Source organism: Elephantulus edwardii, unplaced genomic scaffold (assembly GCF_000299155.1).
Source record: "Elephantulus edwardii isolate Elephantulus edwardi_28Jun2011 unplaced genomic scaffold, EleEdw1.0 scaffold00008, whole genome shotgun sequence".
Classification (NCBI taxonomy): Eukaryota; Metazoa; Chordata; class Mammalia; order Macroscelidea; family Macroscelididae; genus Elephantulus; species Elephantulus edwardii.
In genome coordinates this window covers 7,179,854-7,193,783 of record NW_006399758.1, presented here as the reverse complement: position 1 = coordinate 7,193,783, position 13,930 = coordinate 7,179,854, and the positions used below count along the sequence as shown (strand labels likewise).

Genomic DNA, 13,930 nt, shown 5'->3' with positions numbered 1-13,930 from the left:
AGGGACCTCTCACAGAGCAACGACGTCAGGCTAGACACTAAGGTGTGCCTGATCCAGGCTATAGCCTTCACAATTACGTGCTACGCATCAGAGAGTTGGACAGTGAATGGGTCTGATAGAAAGAGAATTGATGCCTTTGAGTTGTGGTGCTGGAGAAGTGTTGAATATACCATGGACTGCTAGGAGAACACACAGGTTTGTCCTGGAGAGGGTGAAGCTAGAATGCTCCTTGGAGACAAGGATTCTGAAGCTTTGTCTGACATACTTTGGGCATATTGCAAGGAGCGACTGGTCCTTGGAGAGGGACATTATGTTTGGCAGAGTGGAGGGGCGGTGAAGGAGAGGAAGACCTTCAATGAGATGGATCGATTCTGAAAGTGGAGTGGTGGGAATGAGTGCATTTGAGATGGCTAGGTTGGCACAGCATAGAACGGCGTTTAGAGCTCTTGTACATAGGGTCACTATGAGTCGCAAGCAACTCAATGGCACATTAACAACATAACAGGTGAAGCTTTGCCATCCTTGCCTCCAAGGTGTACTCTAGTTGCCCCTTCTCCAAGACATTAGCTGTTTATTCTTTTGGTAGACCATAGGATATTCAATACTCTTCTCCACCACCAGAACTCAAAGGCATCGATTCTTCTGTCATCCTTAACCACTGTGCAGCTCTCAGATCCATACATAGCAAGTGATTAAAAATGCCATGGCCTGAATCAGGTGCACCTTAGTCTTCTAAATGGCATCATAGCTCCTCGGTAATTTGAAAAGGTCCATGACATCAGACTTGCCCAGTGCAATCTGTCTCCTGTTCTCCTGTCTGCTGGTGGCATGGTGGTTGATTGTAGATCCAAGCAAAATTAAACAGTTGACAATTTCTATCTTTTCTTCATCTACCATAATGTTACTGATCAGTCCACTGGTAAATATTTCTGTCTTCTTGATGTTAAAATGCAATCCATACTGAAGGTTGTAGTCTTTGACCTACTCCAGCAAGTGTTTGAAGTCGTCCTCACTTTCAGCAAGCAAGGGTGTGTCATCTGCATGATACAAGTTAGTGAGGAAACTTCCTTTGATTCTGATGTCCCATTCTTCTTCACAGAGTCCAACTTCTCCAACAATCTTGACATGCATCTTTCCTGATTTTAAATTATGCAGTGTTCCCTTGTTCTGTTCAGACAACAGCCTCCTGGTCTAAGTATAGGTTTCGTATGATCATAATTAATTGTTCTGGGATTCCCATTCTTTTCAATGCTAGTCGTAGTTTGTTATGATCTACACAGTCAAACACCTTTGCACAGTCAATAAAGAAGGGAATAAGGGAGACAATACATCAGACATTAAGATTTAAAGAATTTTCAGCAAGGATAAGTTGAATGGAATAAGGTTTATTTCTAGAATCAATCAAACAGGGGGGGGAAAAGTCCAGCAAATTTATTTTCTTCAAATTCTCAAATACAGTAATGCTTTTCCATAAAGTACATTATGATAATGTATCTGTCTCAATCTTTGGACATCAGGTGTGATGTAAAGCCATACATTCAATGAATAATCCACATGTGTCACATCTCAGAAAAGGAGTCTCTGTGAAGATCACGGTCAATTCCATGAACAGCAAGTTATTAGAACACAACAACTGGGAAATTACTCAAAATGGCTCTCTTAACATGCCAAAGGCTTTCAATCAAAAAAATAGCCTTGCTGGAATGAAGAAGAAATATTTCCAGTATAATTCGGCGCAAAATGATATATCAGTGCCTCTTCCTCTTCAACTTTGGAGTCAAAGTGATGATTATTTTTCTGAGCTGCAAGAAAAATAGTTTCTTTTTAAAAATGACTGGATAAAAAAAATGTTTAAAAGGTTACCTTATAACATTTCTTACTGCAGTAGAAAAATAAAACCTAGTGGAGATATGCTTTGCAAAATGTCCCCCCATAGTGCAGTTACCCACTGTGCCAGCAAACGTGTTTTTCCAGCATTGGATCTAACGTGGCTCTCGCTTCCCCCTGCCCTCACCCACTTCCTATGTGCGTCTGTGCACAAAGGGTGGTGCAAACCCTTTTATGGGATGAAAAAATAACAGTACAAAGTCCTATTGCTCAAGAAATTTAATTAAGCAACCTAACACAAACACAGAACCAAACTTTGTAAAATGTTTACAGAATACATATTCACAGAGACAAGAAACAGAGGTTAGCGAATGGTGCAGGAGGGAAGTGAGGCAAAGGGCATTTTTCACAGGAAAAGCAGAGCTATGAAATCCAGGCAGCAGCAGCATGGCACAGTGCAAAGTGAGGTACTGGCAAAGTGTGAACATTTGGGATAGGAGCGTGGACTAATAATGTCAAAATAGAAACTGGTTTTATGAAACATCTGACATTTTTCCAATGAAGCATGCTACTGTTGGGGGTTGTCATGGAACTGGTCCTGAGTCACAGTGACACCATGTGTGGCAGAGTAGAAATTGACGCAGCTTTCACCCCTGTTACCTTTCGAAACAGATTGCCAGGCTTGTTGCCCTGGGAACCCCCGAGCATGCTCCACCCTCAACTCTTCTGTTAGGTCGAATTTGTAATCATTTAATCCTAACCCACTACAAATGTGTCAATTCTGATTCCTAACAGTCTTACAGGTCAGTGCAGAACTAGCCACAGGGTTGCAACAGAGCTCTAGAGGCTTAACGAAAAGAAGTTGCATCGCAAACCCAAAGGCATGCACGAGGTTCACGTCCACCAGCTGCTCCAAGGGAGAAAGATGGGCGATCTTCTCCCACGCAATTTACAGCCTCTGGAAACCCGCCAAAAGATCAGCTATGAGTCAGCTGACTCAGTGGTACATAACAACAGCAATCTTTATGGAAGCAGACTGCCACTAAGCAACTGGTAGCAGCAAACTACATAAAGACAAAGTAGACAGATTTCTTAAGCTGAGGGGAATAGGAGTGTACTGGAGAGACAGGGAAATGGTGATTAATTTTATAAAACATAATAAATGGGAATGATTGTATGAAACACAATGTGAAGGAAGGATAGTGTGAAACACAATTTATATAAACTTTGTAACCAATGTAATTTTTTTTAAAAGGGGGTTCTTTTGGTTAACAGTGCAACAGGCTTTGGGCAAGCCGCTGTTATTCTCAATCATGCAGCTGCTTATTTATTGGAAAGTTTTGTTTGTTTGTTTATTTGGGGTTGTTTGTGGTTTTCTTGGGTTTACCCCCCTCTAAAACCATGATTTGAACACATGTCCTTGAACTAATACTATACATGGGAGTTCTTTTGAGTGTCGTTTGCTCTATCCTGAAACTATTCACTCCACCGAGCATAATTCCAGGTAAGAACACAGGCTCCAGAGGAACCTTCTGACTGCAGAGACAAAGCAGGAAGGTGGATGGCAAGAGATTTAAGGCAACCTTAGAGATGGGACTCAAGGCTTCCAGGTAAACGACGGCACATCTCATCAGAGCGACACTCTACCTTTTGCCAGTTACATCCGTTCTGCTGTCTTATACTCACATCACTCAACCCTCAATTTTTTTTACACAAACATAAAACAGCATGAATGCCTGTACTTTCATCAATTAAAAAATCAATACTTAATAGCTTTTACCAATGTGCAAATGCCCATACCTTAAAACACAAGGCAGATGGGTTACAGTCAATTTATCGGTGTTTTTTTAAAAATACTTATTTCTCACAGAATTTTATAATTTAATCATTATTCTCAATAAGAAGCATAACTGGGAGTAATTTAAATAAATAATTTTAAGGAGTGAATAAATGTAGAGCACAATATTCTTGGTGTTGCTGTTAAGAGACTTCTCTCCACATTAGTGGATATATACTGTTACTTGAAAAAAATTAGCCTGATTTTACCTCAGTGTCCAAGATCTCAACTGTGTAGCTTTTATATCATTTAATAGTCTGGGGTTGTTTTAAAAAATTTTTTCATTTCTCTTTTTAATTTATTTTATTCTTGTTGTGTACCATTCAAGTCAGAACTGACTGGCACAGGAGGAGATTGCCCCTCCTTCTCCAGCGGAGCATCTGGTGGATTCAAACTGTGCGCTTTTGGGATTGAAGTAGAGATTCTTGCCACTAGGCCAAAAAAATTACTTTTGTTAACAAAAAAAAAAAATTGTCAACAGATAGAGCTTACAGAAAATTTATAGAAATATTGAAAGGAAGGTAATTTCCTTCCAAAATACATTAGAGCATTGACATGCTTGTATCTTACCTTCAGAAACAAAGAACTGTGCTAAATAAAATGCAGTCTTCACAGCATTAGACGAATGGGAAATTCTGTCATCTTTCCACTCATAAGGGGGTTTCTCTGGATGCCACTGGACGCCATATATTGGATACTTACGTCCTGCATAAGACACCAGGATGTTACAATTGTTTCCTGTCTATATAAATCATTATGTCAAAATGAAATTGCACTTATTTTTCTTAGACCTAAACGAAAGAATTTCTATTTCACTGATTTTTTAACCTTTTGCACTAGAGGGCTGGAAAAAGTGAGAAAATTATTCCACAAGAGGGACTGACTTGGTAGCTGCCTGTGGCTGAGCCCATCACGGGATGTGTCTGTTTTAGAGGTAAACCGAAGGCCTCTGTGCACTGGAGTCAGCTCAGCATCAACCAACAACAGTCTTCAACACAAGCTGCCTTCCCTATGATCACAGTAAAATATTTCAGTCTTGAAATACAGCCTAGATCAACAGTGCAGTGCACTGCGGAAATGACACGACTTCTCCCATGACAGGTCTCTGTTTCCCCTTCACACCACATTTTAACGCCCTCTCAAAATGACTTGCTGGCATGCAAATGAGCCGCTCTGTGTGAATGAGGTGTCTCTCTTATTAGTTTCTTGTGGCTTTTGTTTTAAGCATTTAAAGGTTTATATGGAAAGTGTGTTCAAGTACTTTCAGAATCCTCAAAGATCTTTAAAACCAAAATGATATAATCCCTAGGATTTGCTTCAAATAAATAAATAGTGTCCGCTGTCCAGCATCCTAGATAGCACCTGTCAGATTTTCAATTGTGTCAATCTGGTGACAATAGGGTGATTGTTTCATTTTGATTTCCGTTTATAACAACCAGGCCAGTATTCACACTGAGTAACTTATCATAAGTTCATAACAAAACCCAAATCCACTGCTGGGGAGTTGATTCCCACGTACTGCAATTCTACAGAACATTCCTCCCAGTTTCTAAAGTTGTAAACTTCACAGAAGCAGATTGCCACATCTTCCTCTTGCACATTCAAATCACCAGCGTTTTACACAGGTTGTTGTGTGCCATCCAGTCAAACCAATCCGTAACTGAACTTCCTGTAAGCTTTCAGAGGCAGTAAATCACGCCGGAGAAGAATACCCATCTTTTGCCTGCAGAGCAACTGCTACAGCTGAACTGTGTGTCTCTGGGTTGGCATCATAATTTCTTACCACTAAGCCACCAGAGCACCTTTAGATAAGAGTCAGACCTTTAGTCATTATATCACCAGAGCACCTTCCTGTATGTTTCTAAGTTTTTCAAAATTTTTTATTCATTTTAATAAATTATTTTCTTAAATCATAGTTGTACTTTATAAATACTAGACATCTACTCTTTTGTGAGGACAAATTCTTAAATTTAATTAGGACAAATGTGTCAGTCTTTTTCTTGTGGGTGTTTTGGTGGGTTTTTCTAAATTGTTTTTCTTTTTCGGCTTTAAAGACTCCTTCCTGGCCCTGCCAGGCAAGAGCCACACAAAGAAGAGGAAGAGAGATGGTGAAATACAGCACAGGCACAGAAGCCTGTCAGCTTACCGCAGTAATAAAGGTAGTTTTTCACAATGAGATGGAGATAAAAAACTTCAAATTTGATGAGGATTCAGAGTCATATTTCTATCCCTGCCTCTATGGCTGTAACTTCTACATCACTAAAGATCTGGAGACTAAGGAAGGTTTGGAAGTGTGTCCAGGCTGCTCTCTTATTATAAAAGGGACTTATGACAAAGACCATTTTATATGTGGAAGACAGCCCCAGCTTTTTCCACCAAGACTAAGGAATCCAAGTCCAGAATAGATGGGAACTAGCTGAGATGGGAAATCCACTGCAATATGACAGGCCTCTCGGGGGCGCAGCTTTCTATTTATTCCCTTAGAGTGGGGTCTTTTCCTTGGCTGCCATGTTCATCTTTAATTAGAAAAGCCAGGCAGGACGTGACATGCCTCATTTTCATGTTTATAACTTTAGACTGCATACGTTCTTAGTTTTTCATCTGAATTTTAAGGGAAGTAATCTCAAATCAGTGCTTTCTTTCCCTCACACCTTACACCTAATTTTTTCAGTATTTGGTAATAGCATCATCTACTTCAAAGCCATCAGTATTTCAAAACAAAACAAAACAAGAGGATTGCATATTTGGGTTGGTAATTAAGATTATTAAAATGAGTCCCTTTTTTGAAATGAGTTATTTTTCTTGTTCTGAACTTAAGAATGTTAGATTTGTTGGCAAGACTATACTTCTAGATCAGGCACAAACCTAGGGTCCTAATTTCTTTCATTATTAAAATATTTATGTTCTTCTTTCCTTACATAAAAGAATACAGATATTCCCTTTTATTTGCTCTAAAATCATGCTCTTCTATTCAGGTCTTTGAACTACCTCAAATTTCTTTATCATATGCTGTTGTTGTTGCTATGTACCATTAAGTTAGAACCAACTTAAGGCTGACCCTCCAGCAGGTTTTCAGAAGCTGTCAATCACATAGGTGAGGGCCCACCTTTCTCCCATAGAGAAGACGGTCGATTCAAGACCTGTACCTTTGGCCAAGCAGTGCAACTCCTTACCTGATAGGCCACCAGAGCTCCCCTGACAAAGGGAATATTATTCCCTTATTTTCCAAGAATCACAAAATGTCCTAACACCCTTTATTAAATACATCTTGTCTCTTCTCCAAAGACATTCTGGTAGCCTAGCAGTGGTAAGGAGTTGCATTACAACCCAAAGGTACGCAGTTCGAGTACACCAGTGAGTGGTTCTGAGGAAGAAAGGAACACAATCTTCTCCCATGCGATTTTACAGCCTCTAAAAACCCACTGGAGGGTGAGCTAAGAACAATCGATTCTGACTCGATAGTACATAACAACTACCACCTTTCTCCTGAAAAGTTCTGTTTTCTATGTCTGTTGTTATCATTTATGGTACTTTGCTTACCAACCCCCCACCCCGCCCCCACCTCATTCATTCATTCATGGAACTTTGTTTCCTCCTGCATTAGTGCTTTGGGGCTGTCACTTGCTCATTTCCTATAAAAACCTTTAAAGATATTCCTTATGTTCCAAGAAAAACACAGGTTCCTCTAGAGGGAGCTATCTGCATTTGCTTCCACCATGCACTTGAAGACACTACCAGTCTGAGAAAACTTTAAATAAAGTCTTTGACCTGAGACTTCTCCAACTGCCCAGCTACAGTAATACAGGCCACATGAGGAGGTAAACTTATGATTATTAATTCTCATAGTATTGACTATTTCCATCCACTGTCTTAGCGCTCAGATTCAAGACATGCAATTCTCTGTGCCGTGCTGCTGACAGGCATCTCAATTTCGCTTTCGCTCACTATTACACTGAAATTATAGACTCTCAGGTCCCAGTCCACCAAAGTACTCTCTGAGGAGGCAGGGACAGAGCTCTGATTCCAATTCTGATCCCGTAACAATGCTGGCTTCCATCCTTTACCTAACTCTTGGGCTTCAGGCCTGCATATTCTCATTTTCTTGCCAGACTGTCAATGTGTTTAGGAAGACTGTTTTTATAGTCAACCACCATTTATGTTGTTTTCATATGGAAAAAACAGGTAACAGTACTTAATCTGCCATATGATAGAAGTCATTTCGTCCACTTATCAAAGGAGCTCTGGTGGCCGACTCAAGTAGGAAGCTACATTGTCAGATAATCCAAAAGCAGAAGGTTTAAATCCACCAGGAGAAGAAAGATGAGTGATCTCCTTTCCTGAGACTTAGAGCCTCTGAAAATACACTGGAGGGTCAGCTATGAAATCAGTCCTGACTCAAGAGCAGTGAGTTTTCTCCATCCATTTATTCTTTCTTTCCTTTCCCTTGTTATCCCACTCTAGAAAATGACACAGGAAACTACAGTAGGAATACACACAAAATATGTCTCTATCCCCAAATATGCCTTAACCTTATGGCCTCTATCTTCCAGACTCAAAGTAACATAATTTTATACTTAAAAATACACAGATACACATAATAATGAATAAATACGAGTAAGTGAAATTAAGTGTACATGCCAAAGGGATACACACCTTCCATGGATGAAATAAATTCAATCTTTTTATCGGAATTTGTAGTTAGCACTTTGAAAAACTCTTTCAACTTTGCATTTTCTGTAAAATTCTGTAGTACAAAAAAGAAATGAAAATTAATACTTCAGTAGTCAAACTAAATTGATTCATGTCTTCGGACAGTATACCTTCATGGAGAGACTCCACTTGTGAAAATTTGCAGTCAGAGGTTCCACAGATAATGCCATCATCAATTCAGCAGGAAACTTCTGGAACATTCTACCTTGATATGTTGCTGAAGTGATTAAGCACAAGAAAATGTAAAATCCAAGCAAGTCACTTATCTACACTCAAAGAAAGGTCATGATTAAGATATAATCAAAATGATTCAATAAGCAAAAGATATAATTTCCACAGAAGACTTCTAATCAAGCACAAAATGTTTTTCAAATATGCTACAGATTGAAATACTTTTCTTTAAGAATATTAATAAATAAAATGTGTCTGGTGTGAGAATTAATTAGCAAATCAGCCATAAGTGTAGGCAAACAGCAAACCCTGAGTTCCCCAGGCAGTTCTAAAAGACACAGGGAAAAGTTTCCATTTGTATACATATCTATGTATGCACAACTTTCAACATATTGTTAAAGAAGCTTAAAATGTTAAAGAAAATCAACATTGTACAGACATTAAAGTTTCAGGACAAGAAATTTCTGCTCTGTAAACATACCCTACAATCAACATACTTTATTGGCCAACAATCAAGGCTCTAGGTTCTGACAGATAGATTAAAATACCAGAATTTTAAAAAATCCTGACAATGCTGCAAGCCCTGATACCAGCTATCTTTAAACCAGGCCCCTTCTTGTTAATATCATCCCTGAGAACCCCAGTTGTTGCTTCTGTTATGTATTATTAAGTCCAAACTGCCTCACAGCTGACCCGTCAGCGGGGAGATTGCCCATCTTTCTCTCATGTAGCAGCTGGTGGATTCGATCCTTTGGGATTGCAGCGCAGTTTTTTACCAGTAGGCCACAGACCTCTCTGAGAGTCCCAGTGCTCCTGAAATATTCCATTGCTGTACAAACTAGGTTGTTACCATGGACAACTAAAAATCCTAAAAATGACTCACTGTCATCAAGTCAGAAGTGATTCATGGCTGAGCCGCCGATGGGTTTTCAGAGGCTGTAATCACCTGCGAGGAGACTGCTCATCTTTCTCCATGGGAGCAGTTGGTGGATTTGCACCACTTGTCCCTGGGCAGTGTGATTCTCTTACCACTAGGCCACCAAAGCACCCTCAACAACTATGTAGACGGGGTATCAACCAGGTCAAGGGATGTCTAATCAGTTACGAGATCACAAAACTAATGTACTTTAATGGCCAACACACCGGCTCCAGAGTCAGACACACAGATTTAAATACCATCCAAGGGTTAAAAAACAATCGACAGGTGAAAGACATCTTCCCTGAAGATTTACAGCCTTGGGAACCCTACAGGCCATCTCCAGCCCACCCAATAGTTGAAATACAGTCCACAGCAATACCTTTTAGCATAATGCTTACAGCACATTATCTTATTTAATCCTTTTAAATAATCCAAATGAAGAAACTGGAGCTAAGGGAGGTTAAATGATTTCCCAAGATCACAACAACAAAGCCAGGGCTCAACACTAGGCCTAGTTTCAGAGTTCTTGATCCACACATGGTCTAGATAGCATTAGAAGCAATGAGATAACAAATTTTAAAACGTCTTAAGACATTTTTTCAAAACTGAGTGCAAGGGAATGATGCACATTTTTGGCCTGCATAAATAATTTAAGAAATATCATATAAAGACAATTCTTGAAAAACAGAAGGATAACCAATGAGATTTATATGGGATATACAAAGAGGGAAGGAGAAGGGGCAGTGGGTCTGAGGGTAGGAAGGGGGGAAATTACGAGTTCGCAGAGTTTGTTGGATGGAGGGAGGAATCGGGGGGGGGAAAAACCCACAACAATGTACATGAATGAAATACAATTTAAGAAAAGAAAAAAAATGATAGACTACTTAAAAATCACTTGTATACAACCAAAAGGTCAATAATGACTTAAAAGCAAAGATGGAAATATAATGGGGCAGGGAAACTAGAGTATTAGAAATGGAGCAAAGAGATTATAGCTAAAAAGGATCTCATCAAATGTACCTAATTTCACAGAACCATTTGTGCAGAGATTATCATATGGCACCATAATCCAGTGTTTAAGCTTTCACAAAAAAATTTAGTGATTTATTTTAAAATCAGTCCTTATAAAAATGGAAGAAATTAAAAAAAAACATATAAATTATGGTCATTTTTAAACTTTGTAACCTTGCCTATTACATATTTTAACTTCCTAATCTTGCCCATTACATCTTTCCAAAGACTGGAAATGGAATCCTTACCTCCAGTGAAGTTCAGTGGCAGCGATATATGCTCTGTATCTGTGAGTGTCAGCAAGTTCTCGCCACTCACCAGGTAGGTGAGCTCCTCAAAGCCAAGGCACGTGCCCCACACTGGGAAATAGTCTCCATTATCAAAACTCTGCATAGCGAGAGAGAAATAAAACTTGATTCTATACTTTTCAAAACAAAGATTAAACATTGGGCTTTTCATTAAAAGGCAGCACCTTGAGTAAAATACACAGATTTCAGAGAGATTTTCGATGATTCATCATGGGTTATCTTCGTTCATCAGTCAGCTACAAAATCATTATTAAGGAAATGATCGCTAGAGAACATATAAACATTGAATGAAATGCCTATTTATAAATCTAAAAATCTCATAATCTTGTATAATTTTGTAATTGTAAGTACACTCACTGGCTCACAACTTTTAGCAACAGTTGCATTAAACCACCTTTCACTAATTAGATTAAAGTCAGAGGAAACCCAGAATCAGGAGGGGTAAGAACAATAAAAAAAAAAAAGAAAAGGCTGAGCAAAAGTCAAATTTTCATAGGGTAAAATCTGACAGTTAAAAAAGTTCAAAAGTATTAAGCTTTTCAATCTGAGTTACAGCACTCTGGGTGTATAACTGGGACAAAGTATTCTAGAGACTGAATTTCCTGGTTAACTGAATATTTAAGCCATTTTTTTGGTGACAATTGCAAAATCGAACTTAAATAGTAACTTTCTAAAAGGAGCTGCTGGTTGGTAGTGACCTCTGCGCTAAATGAAAGGTTGGTGATTTGAATTTGCCTGCTGACACCTCGGGAGAAAGGCCTAGTGGTCCACTTCCACTGACATACACAGAGCACAGCTCTACTCTAACTCACGCAGGGCTGCTGTCCACTTCCACATGAACAGAGCACGGCTGGTCCTACTCTAACTCATGCAAGGCTGGCATCCACAGAACCCAGATCAATGGGAGTTGGCCTGGTGTTTGAGTTTTTTGTTTGTTTTAGCTTTCTAAAACCAAGGGGATTTCCAAATAGATTATAGACTCTAACAATCATTTTAAGTGTGAACTTTGGATTGTTTTTTGTTTCTCAAAAACAGAACAAAAAGATTGTATTAATTCTGATACATCCCTCACCGAGGGAGGATTTTAATGAAAGGGTTAAACCGGGTGGCTCCTTGGAGGCAAGGATTCTGAAGCTCCGTCTAACATACTTTGGACATGTTGTGAGGAGAGACCGGTCCTTAGAGAGGGACATCATGCTTGAGAGGGTGGAGGGACAACGCAGGAGAGGAAGGCCCTCTATGAGGTGGATTGATTCAGTGACTGGGATAATTGGGATGGGAGTGTCAGAGACAGTGCGATTGGCACAGAACAGAGCAGAGTTTAGGGCTGTTGTACATGGGGTCGCTATGAGTCGCAGGCGACTTGATGGCACATAACAACAACATAACACAACATATATAGTTCTGATAATATCACTTTAGAAGTCAGTGATTTCCACTCTAAGTTATAGAAGCTTACTGTATTTATTTATAATAGACACAGGCTATTTGCTTTAGGCATACACCATATTTAATATTTCAATTAAATTCCATTCCCTTGATTGCTGGAGCCACATCCTCCATTTGCTATAAATTGGCAGGCTGGCCACAGAAGCAAAGGCCACAGAGTGGACAAAGAGCAGATTTAAAAGATTAATCACTTTATACTTTTAAAATGAAGATTATGTGGACCCCAGAAGCTAGAAATAAATAAAAGTTCAAGATTGCTGTTGTTGTTAGGTGCCATCAAGTTTAGCACAACTCATGGTGACCTTATGAACAACAGATGTGAACCCTGTCCTACCCTGGGCCATCCTCATCATTCCTGACACACTTGAGTGCATTAAAACAGTCACTGTGTCAATCCATCTTGTTGAGGGTCAAGGTTAGCAATCATTTTCCTGTGCTTGATTATCGTCAAGGAGCTACTTTATGTTTTTAATGAGGGAAAACTGTCTAAAAGAAAAATATGATTAGGTATTATTTGCATGACAACAGTCCAGAATAAGAGGTGTATAGCAAAGTGGACTGGGGGGGGGGGAAGGGTGGCAGGGAGGGAGCAAATTGTGCAACAATGAAAGAATCTTTTTAAAGAGAAAAGCAAAGTGGAGATGGGGATAGGGAGGAAAATGTGCAACAATGAAGGAATGGAAATCCAAGCTTTCTGTAAACTTTCATTAAACTATCAATAAAAAATGAAATATTTAAAAAAAAACTTTGAGTCTTATTAAGTTATATGAAATCTCTGAACTCCAAAAGCAAAGGAGTGATTCTTTTATGATGCTCATATATTCCCCAAATGCATGTTAAATTACTTTTATTATAAAATTTCAATTGTGCACACTATTTTTAAAAAAACTATCAAGTATATATCACTAAAAAAGATGTAACAAGGAATGTCTCAAGGGGTTCTGAAATCACAACATCTGATAAAATATGAACCTAAGATAATCTGCCTTCTCAAACAGATATTTTTCATGGGCAAGGACTTAATAATCACAAAACAGGGTTGGTGCTAAATAAATGGCTGAATGTCATTCAGCTGAGAGCATCAGAGAAAAGTTATTTAATAAAAAGAGTAACACCATAGCAGCAAATAAGCACTCTGGTGGCAAAGTCTATAGGAAGCTGCATGGCTAACCCAGAGGCCACTGGGAGCTCGTGGGAGGAATATGGGCAGTCTCCCCAGGGCTGTTTACAGACTCAGGAAACCTGCTGGAGAGTCAGCTCTGAGGTGATTCCAACCCAAGAGCAAAGAGAACTTTGTGTTGGCCGCAAAGGTGTCTAAGATATAAACTGGGGCTAGAATGGAAACAATGAACTTGATAGATTAAAATGTAAGAGGATACAAGATTTAGGATATAAATGCAACCTAACTCCAGTTACATAATGCTAAAAGGGCACTGCAAAACTGTGGGATATACTCAAAGGCCTGAAAAGGCTACATTTGAGTTAGTTGAAATACTAAGTATCTCACTGGCAAAAAGTACTTCCTTAAGAAAATACTTAAAAATAGTGAGAAGATTCAAGGACCAAAAGATGAATTTGAAAACATGCTTTAAGAATTCAGAGGACATAGTGGAGTGTACTTGGGGGGTGTGGGGATTGTATACCAATGAAGGAATTTTTCTTTTACTTTTCAAAGAGAAGAGTAAACTGGGAGGGGGG

General features: G+C 39.1%; 1 protein-coding gene across 1 annotated transcript in view; it reads right to left on the bottom strand.

Moving 5' to 3' along the window:
- Positions 1-1,677: 1,677 nt before the first annotated feature.
- The window catches only part of GGH (gamma-glutamyl hydrolase (conjugase, folylpolygammaglutamyl hydrolase)), a 34,248-nt gene continuing 21,995 nt past the window's right edge, over positions 1,678-13,930 (bottom strand). Inside the window, exons 5-9 of the mRNA XM_006880438.1 lie at positions 10,706-10,862; positions 8,485-8,579; positions 8,318-8,408; positions 4,235-4,369; positions 1,678-1,802 (exon numbers count right to left, since the gene is read on the bottom strand). Of these exons, the coding sequence (XP_006880500.1) occupies positions 1,678-1,802; positions 4,235-4,369; positions 8,318-8,408; positions 8,485-8,579; positions 10,706-10,862 (603 nt within the window). The remainder of the gene's footprint in view (positions 1,803-4,234; positions 4,370-8,317; positions 8,409-8,484; positions 8,580-10,705; positions 10,863-13,930) is intronic.